Raw genomic sequence first — 20,869 nt, 5'->3', positions numbered from 1 at the left:
CGTGTCAAGTCATTTTAAAGTTACTACAACTTTCATTTAGTGCGGATTCTGGTGGCCCCTGTGGTCTGAAGCACCTCTCATTTTACTGCAGCACTGTCTGACACTCTGCCCTGCTCAGCCCAGTTTCTGGTTCTCCCGTGCCTGGGAATACAGCAGCGGGGTGTCAGGGCTGGCTCTCAGGAAGCGTGTGGCTAGCCTCTGCACCTTCACCACCTTTGTCTTAGGCAGAGGACCGGCAGAGCAGCAAGGCGAAGCTCTGCCCCTGGCTCCTGCTGCTGGTGGCTGAGGAGCTCTCCGCCTCGTTTCAGAGCTCGACCACAGCTCACATGTCTGGCTTCAACACAGGAAGCAGTGGTCTGTGGTAGGCTGGTCAATGCTGGAGATGAACCTGCATGCTGTAAATTGTTTTATCCGATTTCGCCAGAGATCCCAATGGAAGAAAGTAAAGAAAAGCTATGGAAATAGCCAATAATCTGATGGTCTTGTTTGCTAACGTACGTCATCATCGGCATCAGTATGACATTGAAAATGTTTCATAACTTGTTAGAAACTCATTGTAGTAACTTTATTGATTCAGACTGATCTGCTCTTTTTAAACGTATTTATTTACTCTCCCCATATTATTTCAGTCTACATTGTAATTTGTCAAAAAGGTAAAAAGGCACACATTTTCGCTCACATTTATAAAAAACGCTTGCAGAGAAGAACAAGTCCAAAGTTATGACAACATCTATAAATTGATGAGCATGTTTTCTAGTGAACATTAACCTCTACATATTGATCGGTTTGAATACACTAAGTGCAGGGATTTTCCTGCATAGAGATACCTCCATGTCTTGGAGAATTAAAGGTATCGCAGCCTATTGTAATATAATGGAGAAGAATACATTACAAAGCTTTATGGCATTAAAAGATAAATACCAATTGGACAAGCATGACTTCTTCAGATACTTGCAAATACACCAATACTTCATAAAAGAAATATGGGAAGATGAAGCAGTTGATGCACCTAGTGAAATAATGCAGTTAATACAATGATATGGGCATAGAGCTGTAACTGGAAATCAGTAGTTTCTAAATCAGGGAATTGCAAGGAACAGGGTTCATCCACAAGCTATATCATATACCCCTTTTCAACCAAGCCATTTCTAGGGCCTAATCGTAAACCAGTTCCTAACTTTTTGACTGCAAGGGAACCAGCTCTCTGCCAGGAAAACTGGTTCCAAAGCGGCACCAACTCTTTTCTGGTCTTGAACCATGAACCGCTTACATCAGTGGCTGGGTGCAGGATTTTCCTGACCAACAAGACCAACTAAAATATGCATCATTTCATTTATTAATTATTTTATTTGTTTAACTTCAGTGTGATTGATACAGGCTCATGTTAGCAGGCTAGCGATAGCAGGCTAGAGATCCCAGGCTAGCGTTAGTTAGTGGGTTAGCGTTAGCAGGATAGCATTAGCTTACAACTAAGTCTAACATCTAACATCTTACATTCAGTGTTAATAACAAAATCGCCGTCCGTATCATTCAAGACGAGCAGCACAAATGTGTTGCACATGTCATGTTTGGATGCTAATGTAGGCTCACAAAGCCAAGAGCAACATTTGTAAAGAGACGATCGAACATATACCAGACGTATACAGTGACATGATGACGTGTCTCTAGCATGTGGAAAAGCAAACTGGTTCTGAGAAGATTCACAAGTTAAACCAATTGCGAACCAGCACCAGCCCAGCAATAGAACTAGGTTTGCGTTGGTCGAAAAGGGGTAAAAGATAAATTGGATACAGAAGTTAATGTTAGGATAACCAATCAACAGTGGGAGAACATGTGTGAAACTTAATTTTCTACTGTTTTTGACGTAAATTCAGTTGGAAGAATCTTGTCCGTTACTTTATCACTCCTACAATGAAGACATATCTAACTTCAACAGAGCACATGTGTTGGAGAGATTGTGGGGATGGGGAGGTGAGTCACCACCTTATTTTTTGGAGCTGCCCAAAGTCACATTTTAGGGAAAGTGTTTGAGAATTATGCAGCGGATTTCCGGACAGCAAATCCCATTTACATGTAAAGATTTATATTTGGGGGACCTGCCAGAAGAAATAACAGGAAACGACGGATATCTTTTAAAAACACTGTAGCAACAAAAAAAGCAATAACAATGTAATCCACCTACAGTAGACAATTGGCTATAAATCGTCAAAGAGAATCAAGAGTTGGAAAGACCAACTATCCTTTCGCAACTGAGAAAAGATGACCATCATATTGGAAGGAATAAAAGATGTGGATGGTGGTTTTCAGCTCCCCTTTCTTAATGTAACTTGCTTCTCCACTTGCTTTTCCTATATTGTGAACTCTGTTTTTTGTAGTTTAAACAAACTGATATAGAAATGTAAGATTATAATGCTTTATATTTCATGACTTGAGAACTCTGGATGTTGGGCAGCAATGCTTGTTGGACTATGTTTTTTGAATTCTTGCTTTAATCGAAATGAAAATAAAATCTATGTGGAAAAATAGAAAATCTCAAAACAGGCTTGCTTTACACAAAGGTCAATAAAAATGTTTTGGATTATCCTTTACCTTTTTCAGATGACTTTGTCTGCAGGAATGTGACCTCCTCCTGTGTGCAATGACTCAATATAGGCCAAGGCACTCTGCATGGAGGTCAGACAGTACCCTTCCTCGCCTATCAAATAGCTGAAAAAGAAAAGTGAACGTTAGGTGTTAACATGAAATATGTAAGAAAAATAAATCAACATGAGGGTGAGTTGTTTTAATTATTTCAACTTTTTGAGGTCAAAGAGCGCTAAAAAGTCAAATAGGGACACAGAACAGAAAACTATTTAATTTTAACTGAATTTAACAAAACAAGGCATAACTAACCACAAAAATTCCAAACGACCGAGCGCAGAATAGGGATCCAATTTATTATAATTTGCTGAAATCACCACATAAATATTTTCTCATAGTGAGTAAAGGACCAAACATGTCTGCTCAGCCTTGAACACAGTCGTTAGTGAGAGACATTTTCCTTGTTTTTCTACTTTTTTAGCCGGTATACATGTTAAAAAGTTTGGTCAGAATGAGGAAAGAGTGTAATGATGGATAGAGGGTTGATATGTGAGAAGAACAAGTGATAAAGGAGGGTGCTTGTTCAGAAACAGTAGAGTAGAGACATTAGGGGCTGGAGAGCAAGTCAACTCTGGCCGACCTTTGACTAATGAGAGCAAGACACGAGACCGACTGCAGCCAGGGCTCTGCACTACACGGACGGACACAAAGAGTGAGAGGACGGAAGAAGTGAGAGATTAAGGAAAAGAGATAAGATGCTTATCCCATGACTGTGGTCAGGAAATTTTGAATAAAATATAGATAATGTGGTGTTAGTTTGGCACAATACCTGATAGTTTGTGCTGAAGTTATATATAAAGTTGTGCTACTGCAAACATCGTAGCTCATGCCATCTTAATGTATCAACAAAAACTATCAAACAAAACCTTTCTCATAATAATTTTCATGTAGAATGTATTTTATTATTTTTCGAACGATCACATCGAAAATTAGACAGGAATAAAACTGTTGGTTCAAACCATAAAAACATACAGGCCAGCACACAAACATTTAAAAAGGCAAGGAAATAAAAACACAACAATCAAGGTAACAGAAACATTTCTCAGACAGCTTTGATGAGTGATGGGTTAGTTATAAGACCATTTTATGCCACCAATATAATGATAACAGATCAGAATAATCCAAGTCAACGCCAATATTACGATGTTGCCGAATCAGTATGAAGCTGGCACAGATTGCTACGGCAATATAGTGAGACTTTTGTGGAAACTAGAGGTGGGGGTGAAAAAAATCGATACAGCATAGTATCGCAATATTTTGCGTGGCAATATTATATTGATTCATGGCCGCCAAGTATCGGTATTTAGTGTTTATTTACCTTCAGTATTTTCACCATTTTTGTTTTTTCCCCAGAGGCAGTAGCAGGCTAACTTTTAGGAATATACTGGAGACACTGGTATCATATGAAACTAGAAGATCTAAGGAATCTATAGGCACAACGTCAGGATATCATGTCAGGAAATTGTCGAAACAACGCTGCAAAGTTATGGTTATGGATTGTTTGAGAAACATGCTAAAGACACTGGAACCCAGGTATGTGACTCCGACATTTCACGGACACAGCCGTATTGAAGCTGTACGGAGCGGTGAAGCTTAAAGTTGAGGAAAGTTCGAAAAAATCATTATCGTCCATACATGTTTGATATCAGTTCAGTTTGAGTGAATACTTTGTTGGTCAGTCTGTGGGTTTGACTCTCATTGTGGATAAATAAAAAGACTGAAGTGAGATGAACAGACAGATAATTTTCTCTTATTTGACAGTTAAATCACAATATATTGTATCAATACTCACCGTATCGCAAAATGCTTAAAATCACAATTATATTGTATCATGACTCAAGTATCGGGATAAAATCGTACGGTGGGGCCTCTGCTGATTTACACCTCTAGTGGAAGCACAGTCTGACAGGGTCTATTGATCTAGCCTCGAACAGTCTCACCAATTTTACACCTCACAGAGGCGTAAATATCGCGGCTTGAAACAGCAGCCTGAAATGGGCTACTGTGTGTGTATGAGCCCTGCCTCCCACAGAGAGCCGGCTGACATGAAAGGGAAAGAAGCAGCGCGACTGGCAAAAATGTTGATGGCTCATGTAAACAAACACGCATGTAAAAGACAATATACCAGAAGGGGAAGATTAGTTAAGGAAGATTACAGGCAGCTATAATAATGCCAAGAACATTGGATGATCAGCTCCAATAGCCAAAAATCAGGAATGACATTATGGAGTAGACAAGAGAACAAAAATCATTAAAGATGGCAACAGCTTAAGGCTAAAAATGCTTAGAAGAGCAGATAACTTGAAAAGGTCGATAAAACATTGGTTTGACTACATCTTGTGTCTACATCTTTGAAGAAACATGGACTGAGGGGACTTGATTAACAACAGCAGGTCCTCCTTAGCTGACTGCAAATTAACTGGATTTTCAGTTTTGTTGACCATGAATAGCAGGTATGACATTAACAAGCAGAGAAAGCAAGTTAAATGAAATGTTATACCTCACACCAAGCCTAATTTTTTTGTATCCTGTCAAATAAAGCAGAGTTTTCTTCCAACCTAAATAAATATACTTTTAAAAGGCTTTATACTATGACTGGTTTATGTGAAACCAGTAATTATGAGTTTATCGTTATACTTGGAGATAAAATCCCAAATACAGACTGACAGCAGACTCAACTAATCATATTAAAGACTCATGGTAATCTTGTTTGAAATAGAGGCATATTCACCCTCCCATAGCCTTGGTTCCTCCTCTCCCTTTACTTGAACCCTTCCAACCCACTGAACTATATAAACAACAAGTAGGACTTTATTGGTATTTTTATAGAGAAGAAAAACCAAATCTCAAATATCCTGGCATTCCTTGGTCACTGCCAATCTAACCAGCTGGCTTTTAAAACCCACTGTTTTTATGGCCGTGAGCAGGCCTCTTGGGTGTGGTCTGAGCTCACACGCAACCATACTCAGCGTGATGTATTATGGCAACTCAAGTCAAAACACCATTTTAAAACCTCTTGCACCTGTCCACATCAGAAAAGAGTAAGATGGTTATAGAAAATTGGATAATCCACTTGTGATACCTTTTGTCATAGGCACAACTATGAAAATGAATTATAAAGCTCAGTGGATACTGTATTTTTGAGATGGGTGAAGATACCTTTATTGAAGAAAAAATCACAGTATCAAACAGTATCAGCAGATTATTTTTTATTATCAAAAAATTTTAATAAACTAATTTATCAAAAAACATGTCAAAGATATTTACTGAGTGAGAAACGTCTTCCTTCTGGAGAAAGACTGACTTTTAACCTCTTATGACCTGCCCATCGGCAGCTAGGGCTGGGGCTGGTGTAAACTAGAAAAAGTTTCAAATGAAGCCTCATAAATGGATTTTTTTTCTGGCCATCAAATTCAATGTCCAATATTCACTCTGCTCTCAGATATTTTTTGCAGTTGGTGGAGACCAAAACAGAGCTGACTTTTTAGCTGCTATTCGGTGCAGAGCAAGCATTGTACAGTAAGTTTCTTTTATCAGAGCTTTTCACTAAAACGGCTACCCATTACTGCTGCTGCTGCTGCAAACAGAAAGCGGAATTTGAGGGCTTGGAAACCAAAACAATGAGTGACACGAGAATATAACATATCATGACAGCAAAGTAAAAAAAAAAAACAATTTCTCCACCAGGTGTAAGCCTGGAGAGGATCGTGTGTATCTCTGTCTGTCCGCTTCTCATCTTGAATATTACTGGACCCATCAGGCAAAAATGTTTTGTACATATTTATGACACAATGCTCAGGGCTGTGGTGAGCCACACTCAACATATTTTACTGACAGCTCCATTTTCCATTTTATATGTTTTGTGGCATTGACTGCTGTCTGGTCAGGCAAGTATTGGATGATTTTTTTTCGTTGGTATTAATATTTTACACCCCTGGTATTATGAAACTGTTCCTGTCTAGATTTGCTTCATTCAATCAAACATTACAGCAGTGGCAGTTTAAAACATTAAATAATGTCAGTCAGCAGCTGAGATTATTGTTGGTTAGCAAATAACTTATGGTGTTGATGCACTTGGAAACTTTTTCGTCATATAAGGCAATGTGCTTGCTAACAGGACTTAATGTTCCCTTAATGCCTTTGTAAAATGTTCACAAAAACACATAGCAAAGGTAATCAGCTAGGCTTAAAAGTCTTACTCACTATGTCACAGGTCACATTTTGACTTTCGACATGGCTCCAAAACATGCATAGGAAACATCATGTTGAAATAATCTGCAGATTCATTAAGCATGATACAACATGAACAAATCCCTCTTTTGTTATCCTTGCAGCCATCTTGACTGTAAGGGAGCCAGGAGGGACAATACAATACAACTCTTCTTTTACTTGGGTGGGGAGAGGAAGACACACTCTACTGGGTGCACTTACATTAACAGCTATTTGACCCATTGGTTATATGAAATTGTTAAAAAGATGACCAGCACAATGCACTGCCAGGTTTAATCTGACAAATACTGATCTGCACTGAAACGCTGACACAGTGATGTGTACTGTGCAGGCTTAGATTTCTAACTTCCTCAAAACTGTGGTAAATCTGCAAAAATGTTTTTGTGCATTTGGTGCAAACAAAAGGACATTCTGATTCACCATGTTCTTCCATCTAATGACTCACCCTTCATGAATGAATTCTTCCAAAGCAGCACATTCGGACACCAGCTGGGGACACTGGCACCGCAGTGCCACGAAGGACAGGATGGGCAATAGGTCGTCTGCACCGCTGTCAGACGAATGAAGAAAAGGAGACGGTGAGATCAAGTAAAAGAGGAAAACAGAAGTAAATATGTGGAGCAGAAGGGAAGAAATAGAGAGTGACATTTACAGAGTATGATGGCATGTGCTCCCCAGGGGACCGAATGGAAACTAAATAAAATGTGGCTCTTAATGGGATGCGTGTTCAGGGATGGAAATGATAAAGCTTTTTTTCCTCTCCCTGAGATCTGTTGGGAGGACAAATTGCAGCCTTGGAGATGATGACAGCCTGATAGCATTCTCCCTGTGTGCAGACAGTGACCATTTGTTTATCAGGACTCACACGCAGGGCTAACTGCTTGCTTGCTAGTTTGCGTGAGAAGGTAGATTGCTGGCCCTCGACTGACCCGGCCGCATGCAATTGGATACTCTTCTGCAGAGTTCTGGAAGGTGTGGACAGTCTCATGTAACCACTGAGAGCTGGACCTCCCATACACACACACACACACACAATCACAACCCTGAATTATAATCTTCTGAGTTCACTACTGTAAACACAGACATTGATCCTCTCACACTAAAACTGGTGTCTCTGCATTCCAAGGACACAATGCACTATTCCCACATGCATTTATACTGATTTCACAGAGAAGATTAGGCTCCGTTATGGGTGCAGCAATGCTTTCAGTTTGGATGAAACAATTAAAAAAACAGCAAAAATGGGCAGATGGGGAAAAACATCTTAATTAACAGGATACAGAAAAAAAGTGGTGACCAATTTAGTAGCACAATAGAAAAGAGAAAAGAAAGGGATAGAGACAAAAGCACGCAAGAGAACAAATGAGCTCCCAGTTGGTCAAGGACAAAGAACTGATGAAAATTGAAATGCTGTTGAATTAATAAAAGAGGGCAGCAAGTACAATAAAGTGTATTTGTGTATGTGACTGTAAATCATAAACCAAAGATACAGGCTGCAGAAAACAAAGAGCTAAATATGTAATGTAAATACAAAATACACCAATTCCTGCTGAAACATGAGAGCTTGTCTGTCAACAGAACACTGTAGCACTTTCAAATTCAGTCAGGCCTTGAACAAATACAATTTGTGAGTCATGGTGACACACGGAAAGACAACCTGCATTTAGATGGACTAAAAAAAGCAGTCACATATTGGCCAGTACTGAGCCGCAATCAAGACAAAGAATGTGAACTCTGGCAGATTGGAGGCAGGAAACTACATAGTCCAAATTTAACCCCTTAAAGGAATATGGGATCAAATTTAGAGGCAACATTTTAAGTTCACTTCTGAATGAAAGTTTTATTGAATCAGAGCTGCCAGTGGCCATTGGCTGGGTTATGCTATTGTAAAATGATGAGCCAGTAGTGCCAGGGTTTGCCTTTAAAAAACAGTTGCTCCTTTAAAATGATTCATATATTTTAAATCTGGCCAAGCTGCAATCATTTTCAACAAGATGATTGCATTTTTGCAGTCCCCACCATATAAACAAGAAAAAATAAATAATCGATTCAGATCCCTTCTGTGGTTTGGCCATGTTTGACTCATGTTTCCAGGTAACAAAACAAAATCAACACAGCATGATTCATTTTTCATCTCTTGGAATGTTGTTACCAAGTTGTATATTTTACCATTCTGAGAGTACATACACAAAAAACAATGTCATAACTTTTTGGGGTGAAAAGCTTTGAGAGGAGCAATGCCCGGTCAACTCTTCTACTCCGCCGTCTCTGATAACTTCACACATATTCCAATACAAAGAGACAGATATGGAGCAGGAGACATAGCCTAAGCCATTCTTTGAAAATTGCTAGTGGATCCAACAAAAGAGAAAAGGGGATGAGGACAAGAATGCATGAAAAAAGGCAAGATATCACATAACTCTCTGGAGAAAGAACATGATTTTCTGCATGTTTTGTTCCCTGTTACCGGGTGTTTGTGGGTTGCACTAAACAGGGAACTGTTTATTAATGATGTGCCAATAAACAAACATAAAACCCTTGATTTATGTTGGTGACAAATCCCATGTCAAATGTTGTAAGCACCATCAAAAAAGTGTCTAACCTTAACTTAAAACTGGCTCTCCAAACAACCCAGTAAAAGCCTCTATTCTAGGACTGAGATCCACACCCACCTTGGAAAGGATTTTGGCTCCAAGTTTCTGCTTGTACAATATTGATGCAAAAGTATTCTCAGTCCACTTACTCTCAGATGGGAGTTAAACTAAGCAGTGATGAGGTTCATTATAAGCACAATGCTACTATCTCTCCTGGGTGTTGTTCACAGGATAATGTAGGGATGGGTCTGTTCCAAACCCAGACAGGACGACCCACTTTTAGGCCTGGTCAGCAAGAGGCACTCTATAGGGGGGCAGTAGACCTAGGAGAGCCCCTGCTGTGCCAGGCTTAACTGAGCACTGATGAGACTTGACAGGGCAGCTACCAAGGCAGAAAGCCCTTAAATTATGTTTGGACACTTTAACAGGACAGTCTTTCCCTCCCTATCATAAGCATGTAGTAAATGGAGACAGGGCTCTTATTTTGAAATGTAATGAGGTGTGCTTTTGAAGAATTCAACTAAAAGAATAACAGGACCTTCTAACAATCCTGCACTGTTCGATGTTCTTACCCCTTAATCACAAATATTATGTTACTGTTTTTCATTTGCCAGTATAAAAGTCTTCAATCAGTGATTTTATAACTGTTGGCATTTGCTGTGGCTGATGATTTACTCACATTGCGGCTGTTTTCGGTGTGGAGTCCACCTCATGGAGACACCTGTAATCCTCAGCGCAGGCACAGATCAGCCGTAATGTCCTCACTGTAACAAGACAGAAGCAATAAATACAAACCATGACTCTCTTCTGATCCAATATAGAATATGCAAATACAGAAATAAAACGCTGATGGTCTGCAGCTTGCTCTAACTAAAACACCACTACATAATTAATTGGTCCCAGATGATGGAGGAGGGGACTGTGGCAATTTATCCAATCCAATAACAAATTTGATCCAAGTATAAATTATTTACACTCTGCTGACACTAACTAACGCTCCATGTTTTGTCAATAAACAGCAAATGGTGCATTAAAGCATTGAGAGGTTTATAGAATGTTGTGAGATGTGATGGCTAATGGGTTTTTGTTGTAAACATACAGCCACTATGAAAGCCACCACCACAAAGAAAAGAGCACCATCTGAAGAAACTCAGACGTAATCAAACGAAAGGAAGAAGACATTTCAATATCTCAGTGGTTCCCAACACATTCTTTGAAAGGTATACCTTTGAAGTCTATATCTTCAAAGGGCTGTTAGGAGAGGTAGGAGAACCTTCTCTTCTGCCCTTAATGACATGGTCCAGCTTCATAGATACCATAACATATTATAAGTTTAAGCAGTTCTTGCACTCTTCTGCTTCTTACTTTGAGTTGTGAACGCTGTGTAAAAAAAATTGAACGCGATAATTTCCTAATGCTTTTTGACATATTTAATTGAAAAAGTATTCAAAGACAATATATTTAATGTTTAACCTCATCAAATTGATGGATTTTTTTGCAAACATATGCTTATTTTGCATTTGACGCCAGCAACTCATTTCAATAAACTTTGTAAAAGGGACACAAAAAGGTGTTTTGGAATGCTAAAAAACCCCTAGCCTGGGTATCCCAATGCTGCATTGGGGCGGCTCGATTTCGTTTGGAACTGCAAGGCGGCATGGTTTCCATGGCCGATTCTTAGCCCTGCTTTTTGTATTCAATCACAGAACGTACCACATACGTCCCACACCCTCACTTGAAGTGGCAATCAGTACAACTACATGCATTTGAGCATAAAATCTTAAAAGTGTAGTGTAAAAATGCACAAAATTACTTCTTGCAATTAATGTTGGTCTGCTGTTCCTGCACTGAAAAAAAGAAAATCACATTAAGTGGTTATTTTTTATTTGCTTCAAACCTTTTGTATTCCTATTTATACTGTTAAACATGCATTTGAGCATGAAATATGTTAAGTTACTGCACTGTAAATATATTTAAAATTGCAGTTTCATCATATCTGGTTAAGTGCACGATCCTATATGTGGCCCTGTGGTAGTGTCCATGAAAAATTGTGGCCCCCTCCAGCATTTAAGTTGCCCATCCCTGGTTTAGAGCGAAAGTTTATTTTAAAAGAAGAACAACGTTTGGCTTTACACTCCTTTATCACCACTAAAAAGGATGTTTTAGCCTTGCTTCCAACAGGATTTGGCAAAAGCCTAATCTACCAACTAGCCCCGTTAGTGGCTAAGTTAATGGGGTTTAGCGAGGCCCCAATACGATTGGCTAAGAGCTACGTACAGATGCTTATGATAGACATTCGTAGCGCCCAATAAACGGCTCTGGACGATCGTGAACCACGCCTCCTCTACGGAAAAAAGAATAGGTGGTCTCCAGACTACATCTCATTTGGGATATAGTCTGGCGTCAGCCAGGCTAAAAAAAAACACAGATTTGGAACATTCCACAGCTAACTAGTTTATTAGTACCAGGTGATACCAGGTGATAATGATTAGGTATAAAAAGCTCAGTTGTTTGGAAGCATTTTGTGAAAAAGTCAATAGGTAAATAACCCAATTTAGTTTAGTTCAGTTTAAGAACAATGGGTCAGTTTAAGAACAATTGCAGGGAATTTAGGGATTTCACCATCTATGATCACATTATCAATCAAAAATCAGTTTTGTTAAACTATTTTCGTGGACTTGTACCATATATAATGATGATTATTATTTTATGATAAGCATTACATATTATGATATGGATGGATGGATAAAAACCACTACCTACGAGTTAACCTCTAATTATTTATTACATCCACAATTTTACCTATACAAAATCTAATTCATAATTCAATTCAAATCCCCTTCCCTAAGTCCCGCCCCTTAAACACACGGACCCTGGTTGTTGCTAGATTTTGATTGGTCAAACAACTATAGGGCTCTGCTCCATGGACTCAAATGCAATCGTTTCAGATTTTCTTTATTTTCAGATTGGTTTTGTGGACTTCAAGTTCATCTTGGTATATGTTTTGGGGCATGTGTAATATAGTGACACATTACCTGGAGAAGTTGGAAAAAGGTCTACATTTTTTCTCATTAGATGGGTGCAATAAACACTATGTTACTCAAGCAACTGAATGTATACTGAATGTATGCACATAACTAATCAACTAACTAACTGCTGTTAGCTTGTAAATGATGGTTTGCACAGGTAATGTAATAGAGGATCCCTACAGAGGTAGACCTTTTTGTTGAAGAATAAAATCCTGTTTTGTTCAGCTAGAAACAGCAGCTATCACGCTTGCCAAATACACCCGTCTCTGCTGAATAAAGAGTGTTTTATAACACGGCAAAATTACTGTTTTTGCAAACTAAAACTCACAATAAATGTGAATTTAGGGTTTATTTTGAACAAAGCTGAGTTGGAACAGTAAAAAGACTAACCAAGACGGTTTTGTAAGTTCTATTTTGTTTCTGTCAACTTTGTGTTTTATGACACATAAAATTACTGTTTTTGTCAATGGAGTCTGGTGTATATAGCTGAGGTCATATAGCTGATTTTTCTGGTTAAACAAAAAGGTCTATCTCTAGCTCCTTTACCTAATGTTGTCAAATGCTTGGCTGCAAAAGCAAGTACTTTTATTGGACATACTTTAATAGAAAAAGTTGGTAAACATTAGCTACATTAATGAACCTATACTGCCAGACTGAGGTCGTTTCTACAAGCAGCTCAATACGACCCATGTGAAAACAAAAGTAATCTACGTGATTCAAACATCCCTTAACTTCCGTGCATCACATTTTTACACAACTGTCTTTTCCAGTTGTCCACTTGCAGCATTTAAACTGTCTTTTATAACACCTAATCAGGACTAGAGAAGTGGTTCTGTAGCCTAAATCTAATGAAACTGCAGCCTCATATGGGTCCTCAAATGCTTATATAGCCGTGTTTCCTTTAGGGGGAAGAGTGGCCACTGGGAAAGTCTAAGGCCACGCCCTCTCAAATATCTGCTCACTCAGCGTGTCTCCATTACAAAAAAGGCCCCAGAGGGATTTACGAGACTCCGAAGGTGACATATGGCTTTCGATCGTCACGTAATCACTTAGCCACAGTTTCGACCGTAATCCGTGATCACATACGCACCGGATTAAACACGGGAGACGCAACTGTGGCTGCCGTCGCCAATGTGCACAACGTCCGCCGCTGATCATAAACAAACCAGCATGGCTAATTATGCACAGCATCTCCGCTGATCATAAACATTGTGATGCGAGTCTGACATCCCGAATATATCCATAAAAGGAATATTAGACCCTTCTGTATACTTCTCCCTGATATTTTTTCCAAAGAATTACACAATATATCTTCAGTGTGGGCTCCATGTTGGCCTCGACAGCTTGACGGACCAGCAGGGGCGGACAATAAAGGGGCAGGACTTAGGAAAGAGTCAATTTACTGACAAAACAATCCTGCTTTTAGTTCATCGATATACAACATCTAACAGCCTGCAATTGGATTCAAGAACATTTATACTTTACATTAAACAATGTACTGATGAATGTATTTATAAATGTAAGACATTTTAAAAGCCATTTTGAGAAAACTAAATTAAAATGCTTTCAGACATTGCAGATACCCTGAGGGATAAGGGCTTGGACTCAGCACCAAGACTGAGGTAATGGTAGAAAAGGGTGGATTGCCTCCTTCGAGATGAATTGATACTCTCCAAGAGAAGCTATCTGTCCTGAAAGTGAGCATGGTTGAAGGAGAATAAAACAATAAAATCTGACTCACCAATGCATTCCAGCTTCCTCTGTGGACAGCAGTCTTTGATGAGAAGCCTAAGCTCCTGAACAGCAGACTCGTAGGGGTAGGAACCTTGCAGCGCGCCAGGGTCTGCAGGAAACAGTTTCAAGGGAACGCCAACATCTCCAGGGGAAGCATCCCGATACAGCTTCATACTTTTCTCAAAGGCCTGCTCCCTTTCCTTGTGGACCCTCCTGAGAAAGGACGACAAACGCTTATCAAACTATATAACCCAGACAGGAAACAAGTCAACAATTGTAAGTGAGAAACACTGACCGGCATGTGGTAAGAAAAGTGGTATTTGCAATGAAATTGGCTACACTGACTTATTTAATTAGACAAAGTTGTTGTGGGCAGAGGAGTTAAGCATTCCACATTTTATTTCTGGCAAGATGGAAAAGCATTAGAAACTATTTGTTTACAAGGTTCCAATTACAACATAACAACTGGCTTTGTTTATGATTGGGAAGCCAGCGAGGGTTCTCATCATTCTGGCTCCACTCATGTCTCCTACTGCTTATTCAGGGCGTTAAAGCCTGAACGATGTAGCGGTTGAACAATATAATCATTAAATAATGCCTATCAAAAGCATATTGCTATCCATCGACATAAGCGTTAAGATATATGTCAAAAACACGCCGACAAGATAATTATTTTTACAGAATATAAGAGGCAGACAACAAGGCTTGGAGTGATTTAGAAATTGTACTAATGTTTATTTACTAGAGGCGGCAATCACCAGAGGCCCCATGATAAAATTTTATCCGATACTTGAGTTTTGTGATATGGTGAGTATTGCAATACAATATATTGCGATTTAACTGTTTAACTGCATTTTGTGTCCACAAAATTAAATTCAATCAAGAATTGTTTTGTCAAATAAGAGAAAATGCTCAGTCTATTCATTCGTCTTTTATTTCTCCACAGTGAGAGTCAAACCCACAGACTGACCAACAAAGTATTCAGTCAAACTGAACTGATATCAAACATGTATGGACGACAACAACTGCAGCATTTTCTCAAACTTTGCTCAACTTCAAGCTTCACTTTTTTTTGAATGAAACATAAAAAAAGCCTGACTTTGCAGCACTACTTCAACAACTTCCCGACAAGATATCCTGATGCATGTGAGGCCTATAGATTCCTTATATCTTGTAGTTTTCTTGACCAGTATCTCCAGTATATTCCTAAAATATCGATACTTGGAGGCCGTGATTCGATATTATATTGCCATGCAAAATATCGGGATACTATGCTGCATCGATATTTCCCTCACCCCTACTATTTACTGTATTTTCTTTGTCTGATTATTTTCTCAGTTGTCATTTCTATAATCAGTTTGCAATGTAATACATTGTATGTATACGCATGCATAATAATATTAAATATCCTTTAGTTAGTTATTTATTTAAGATAGCAGCATTCTGAGTGACTTTGCATAGTCCACATAGAAAATGTACATTTTCATTGCAGCTTGAAAATTCACAATATTAGATACCATCATTGAATTTATTCTTCTCTACAATCAGTATGGGTATCAGCCTCAAAAATGTCATATTGGTCAGGCTCTGAGATAACTGAAAATGGGGGACATTGTGGACTGGGCCCAAGAAGATACGCTTAGGCACAATAAAGATCTTCAGAAAATGCCAGGCAAAGTGGATGAACTTTTTACAAGGAATAAAAAAAACTTCCAACATTGGTCTAATCACTCAAATAAAGATATCATCTTTGAGTTTGGGGAATACAGAAAATAGCATGATTCTTGGAAGTGGAATTGAATTATGCACCATGATAACAGAATAGAAGTAGGTAAGAAAAGAGAAAAGATGTATATTCAGTAAAAGTCAGTAATGACCATATTAACAACACTTTCAACTTTGCATAACTTTACATTTTGAATACTCTATTTGAGTGTAATAAGAATCAAACCAGCAATAAAAGCTAGGAAGACACTGACATACTTAGAGTAGCACTGCCACTTGCTGGTCATGACCCACACTGTATTTCTAGGAAACAATTCATGCCAAAACTAAATATTTGCATTAAAAGCAGTATAATAAATTACTTTTTGTAACAACAAAAGTGTAAAAAAAAAGAAAAAAAGAAAAAAAGAAAAAAAAGAAAAACGGTGCTTCTGTGCTTTTGACAGCAAACAAGAGGGATGATATCAGTTGGAGTTCTGCGAGACAGAAAATTGAAGAACATAGCAAACGCAATGAACCATGAATGAGGTCATCTTTTATAGCACAAATCGGAAAGTCTGCCTTTAGGGTATGTGTTCAGACAGATTATCTCCGGTCCCGATATTCATGATTCAACGCTATGATCATCCAGCAACTGATAGTATACTCCTCCTTCAGATGTTACCATCCCTAAATGTTACCTACAACTGTAGCGGTATGTTTTTGATTCATCCAGCAAGACTCATTTTTAAACTGGGACTTGCTGATTTTGTATGTTGGACAGAAAAATGTTTTGTGCCAAAAACATTGTAAGTTATTGTAAGCATTTAGCATTTGGCATAACAATTCTAAGCAATTCTAAGTTTAATCAATAATCAACAGAGCTTTAATAGAGTTAAATAAGCTTGTATTCCAATCAAGGTTTTCAACTAACTGAAGCACTGCCTATGGGATTTGCAAAAGCAATAAAGAAAATTCTGTGTTTAAGATAACAAGTATGAAGACATGTTTTAGGTGACAGACAGATTTAGGCTGCAGTACCTGAAAAGAGCCACCAGGGCGCTCCACAGCGGTGTGAAGAAGGCTTCTTCAATGCTGGCGAGGCACAGGTCTTTAGAGCTGGCTGTGTTGAGACACTCAAAGGATAGTAAACACAATGACAGCAGCTGATCTGAAACATAAAGAAATGCCCATAACATTTATTAACCAGCAACTTTTATACTTGTGGTTAATGTAAAGTTCAGCCTCAAACATTTCACCAGCCACAGGAAACTGTTGTTGAAAATCAACATGGTAGATGCGTTTCCTGACCACCTGTTTACCACAGAACAATGTTATATATTACACATTTTGTTGATGATTGCAAGAAAAATTATTACTATAAATTGGATGAAGAATGACCTCCCCATGATCACTCAGTGGTTACAGAAAGTAAAACATGTCTACATGATGGAATACATTACTGCCCAATTACAGCTAAAAGTACCTGTTTTTATGAGAAGGTGGGCCCCAGTTACAGACTATATTGCTTAAGACTCTTATACACTATTATCATCTAAATGATCCCTTTTTTATCTTATCATTGTGTAATACCCTTTACACCAGGGGTGTCAAACTCAAATACACAATGGGCCAAAATTTAAAACTTGAATAAAATCGCGGATTTTGACACCCCTGCTTTACACCTTTACAGTGCCATTTGTGTGACAGATGTGACCCAATCTCAAGATGTTTTGATTTGTTTTCCTTTGTGATGGTAATTGTCTGTAAATGTGCATAAAGGCAATAAAGTAAAAAAAAAAAAAAAAAAAAGAAAATCAACATGGTAAAACTCGCATGCAAAGACAAATCATCTGTCCTCTGTCATGGTGCTCACCAATTGCAATATGAATGTCTTTGACAATGGCCTTCAGATGTTCTGTCAGTGCTCTGAGCTCCAGCTCCTGGAGGTATCCGTCGTCCTGCTCTGGCTGCATCGAAGGATCACAGGTCAGCTCTGATTCTGAGCCAGTGTCATCTGGGTTCTCATGAGGCGGAGCCCAGTCCAAATGGGTCAGGAACTGCTCCAGATCTTCAAACGAATTCTCCCGTTCTATCGTCACCTGTGCGTGAGGCTCTGGCCCGTCCTCACTGTCATAGTTGGTGTGGAGGTCACGAGAGAGTGAGGTGGAGCGCAGCGAGTCTGTGCTGAAGCTCTGGCCTCCAACACTGCTGCCCCTGGTTGGCTTCATCTTCGTCTCTGTATGATCAATAACATTTTCATATAAACAAACAATGTTAATGTAGCACCGTGTAGGACCTATTAGTGACAGTGATTTAACCTACAGCATGGTTCAGGCCATTTACATGGTGCATTAAGTATTGTGCTTTTTTTTTTAACCACATAAAAAGATAACTTTCCCCAGGGTCGTATATAGAAAAGATACTTTATAGATTAACCTAACCATTGATGAGAGTGTGGTTTATATTGGTTAAAACAGTGAGCTAAACTGAATCAAATACCTGCTGAAGAAAACGAGGAGGAATGATATCCAGTGAGCAAGTAGGGGGCCTCATAATATCCAATAAAGAAGGAAGCGAAATGGGTTCAAAATGTTTAAAAACTCAAGGGAAGGGGGGAACATTATGTAATTTTATGGATAAAGACTTTCCATGTTTTAGGAGTTACCTTAGGGCAATCTATGGCAGTAGGGTGATGGCATTTATTGAATTGAATAAGGTTTCAGGTTTATGTGGATTTTTGGAAATTATTTTTGAAAAGTAACTTGTTCTATTACCCATGACACCAAGCTGAGATTAGGCCAAGCAGTTTTTGAGAGGTTCAAATGATACCTGCAAACTCTTAAATCTCTTTTCCACTTTTGCATGTGTAAAAAAAGTGTCTTCAAGAATTCAAGACTACACAGAGTGACTGACCGACATACAAATGGCCTTTTTAAGGGTCTATTCCTTTAAATTTAAAGGCCTCTAAATTAAAACACACAGTACTGGACTTGACATTTAAATCTTGGACAACTCAAAGGGAATACAATTGTTTTCTAATAGGTAAAACTCAAACTGTCAACACTATATTCCAGTGTCTCAAAAAAGTTCTTGACATCTAAATGTCATTGTACAATCTATTGGCTGGCGTCGACTGTCACCATTTTGATTCCCCAATGTTTAATTACATAGCAAATTAGCTACCATTAAAACATAGACAAAAGCTGAGAAAATGAATACGACAAATGTGAAGCCACCTCACAAACAGCTGTATCTGGCATTACCTGGATGAAGCAGGTTGTGAGTGCTGTGAGAAGGCCTCAGTGGCAGGGCAGGACTCTGAGGGAGGCCTTTACTGATGATAGGGTAGAGCCTGTTGTAAACCCGGTACTGGAGTTTCCTTAGCAGCTTCACCACTGGGTGGTCAGTCCGGCTGAGGACACAGTACAAATGTTAGCCAATCCTCAATTGGCCTTAAAAAAATGTCAATGTCCTGTTACAAATAGCGGGATGACAGGGTGATGACACAATGGGGGATAAAGGTTGATGTTTTGTTTTTTTCCCATTTATATATAATTGATAGCTTGTATTATATATTGTAAACATTCCTCTTCATATTCTTAGGATGCTTGACCAATTTCGGGTAAGGAAGACAGGAGCAAACACACATACACACACACCTGTGTTATATAATTATTTGTTTTGAGGGTTTATAATGACAATCTTGCATCATACGAACCATCTCCAGAGATAAAAAAGCGAAACACAAACACTTCTGAACCATCCTGTATTGACAAGGCTGATGCAATACTGCAGAGTCCACCTTTTGAACACATCAAAAAATCTTTTGGTGTGATGGCATAACAAGAGCGATCATTTGGCCTAGTTTGTCAATAAAGATGCTAAATGCCTAACTGTGATGACATTAACACGTGTAGTAGTGGGGCTACGCATCGACGTAATCAACGACATGGATTACATAAATATGCTGATTTACGCAACGATTGTTGGCTGAATGACTAGAAACAAAAGCTATGGTGAAAGTTCTCTCCACATTTGCTGCGATTTCTGGTCGCACCAACGTCTCTGTCCAACACACACACACACACACACACACACACACACAGTTAATTCAGTAGAGACAGCAAGAGAGATTATGTCCCTCCTGCAGTGTTTAAGTCCCAGTGAGTCAATGTCCAGTCTAAAGTCTGGTTACACTTTTCAAAGCTCCACAGAATCCACAGGGCCGTTTGCTGCACGTCTTGGTCTTGGTTGTGTTTGTTGCTTAGAGTCGACTAAACTCCTAGTTCTGGTATTTTCTGTTTTAAACAGTTTCAGGGTTACTTAAATTGTACTTTTCTCTCAGACTGCTTCACTTGAGGTAACAGCGTTTTTGTATTCCTCTAGAAAGTGAAATTTAAACTTAACTATGTTTTTCATGATTTCTGTACTTTTTGTCTGATCGCAACATGCAGAATACATTGCAGCACATGCCTTTTACTTGAATGGGACAAGCTCTTGCATTCACTTTATAATGGACTGTAAAACACAGATTGGCAGTTAAGACTGGGCTGTTTTCTGTTGGGGAATAATGCCCTGCAGTGCAATTCTTGATTGAATACTTTGTTTGTCATATTTTACTATACTTTCTAATAGAATATTGAAATATAAATGAGAAGTTTTAAAATGTTATTTTGGATAAATGCATTGTTATATTAATTGATACATTTCTCGATTCAAAAAATAATTTATAAAAAAATATTCGTTAGGTGCAGCCCTAGTTATATGACAGATAGGTTTTCAGGCATGCGTTGAAAGTGACAGGGATTCACTGTAACACCTGAAAGTAAATAATACAACCACACAAATTCCATAATCTGCTCTATCGTGTTAGTGCACAACAAAGCATATTACCCAACTAAGTTTCACTACACTTCAGCACAAATATGACCTAAA

General features: G+C 38.7%; 1 protein-coding gene across 1 annotated transcript in view; it reads right to left on the bottom strand.

The window, feature by feature from the left end:
* vps9d1 (VPS9 domain containing 1) overlaps window positions 1–20,869 on the bottom strand; it is a 46,281-nt gene that overhangs the window by 13,206 nt on the left and 12,206 nt on the right. The window contains exons 10-16 of the mRNA XM_059334932.1: window positions 19,198–19,346; window positions 17,808–18,170; window positions 16,973–17,102; window positions 14,235–14,440; window positions 10,144–10,228; window positions 7,316–7,420; window positions 2,590–2,706 (exon numbers count right to left, since the gene is read on the bottom strand). Coding sequence (XP_059190915.1) covers window positions 2,595–2,706; window positions 7,316–7,420; window positions 10,144–10,228; window positions 14,235–14,440; window positions 16,973–17,102; window positions 17,808–18,170; window positions 19,198–19,346 — 1,150 coding nt within the window. The 3' untranslated portion in view covers window positions 2,590–2,594. The remainder of the gene's footprint in view (window positions 1–2,589; window positions 2,707–7,315; window positions 7,421–10,143; window positions 10,229–14,234; window positions 14,441–16,972; window positions 17,103–17,807; window positions 18,171–19,197; window positions 19,347–20,869) is intronic.

The sequence above is a fragment of the Centropristis striata genome, chromosome 6 (assembly GCF_030273125.1).
Source record: "Centropristis striata isolate RG_2023a ecotype Rhode Island chromosome 6, C.striata_1.0, whole genome shotgun sequence".
NCBI classification, from domain to species: Eukaryota; Metazoa; Chordata; class Actinopteri; order Perciformes; family Serranidae; genus Centropristis; species Centropristis striata.
Note: the sequence above shows the minus strand (reverse complement) of the source record. Positions and strands in the feature narration are given on the sequence as shown.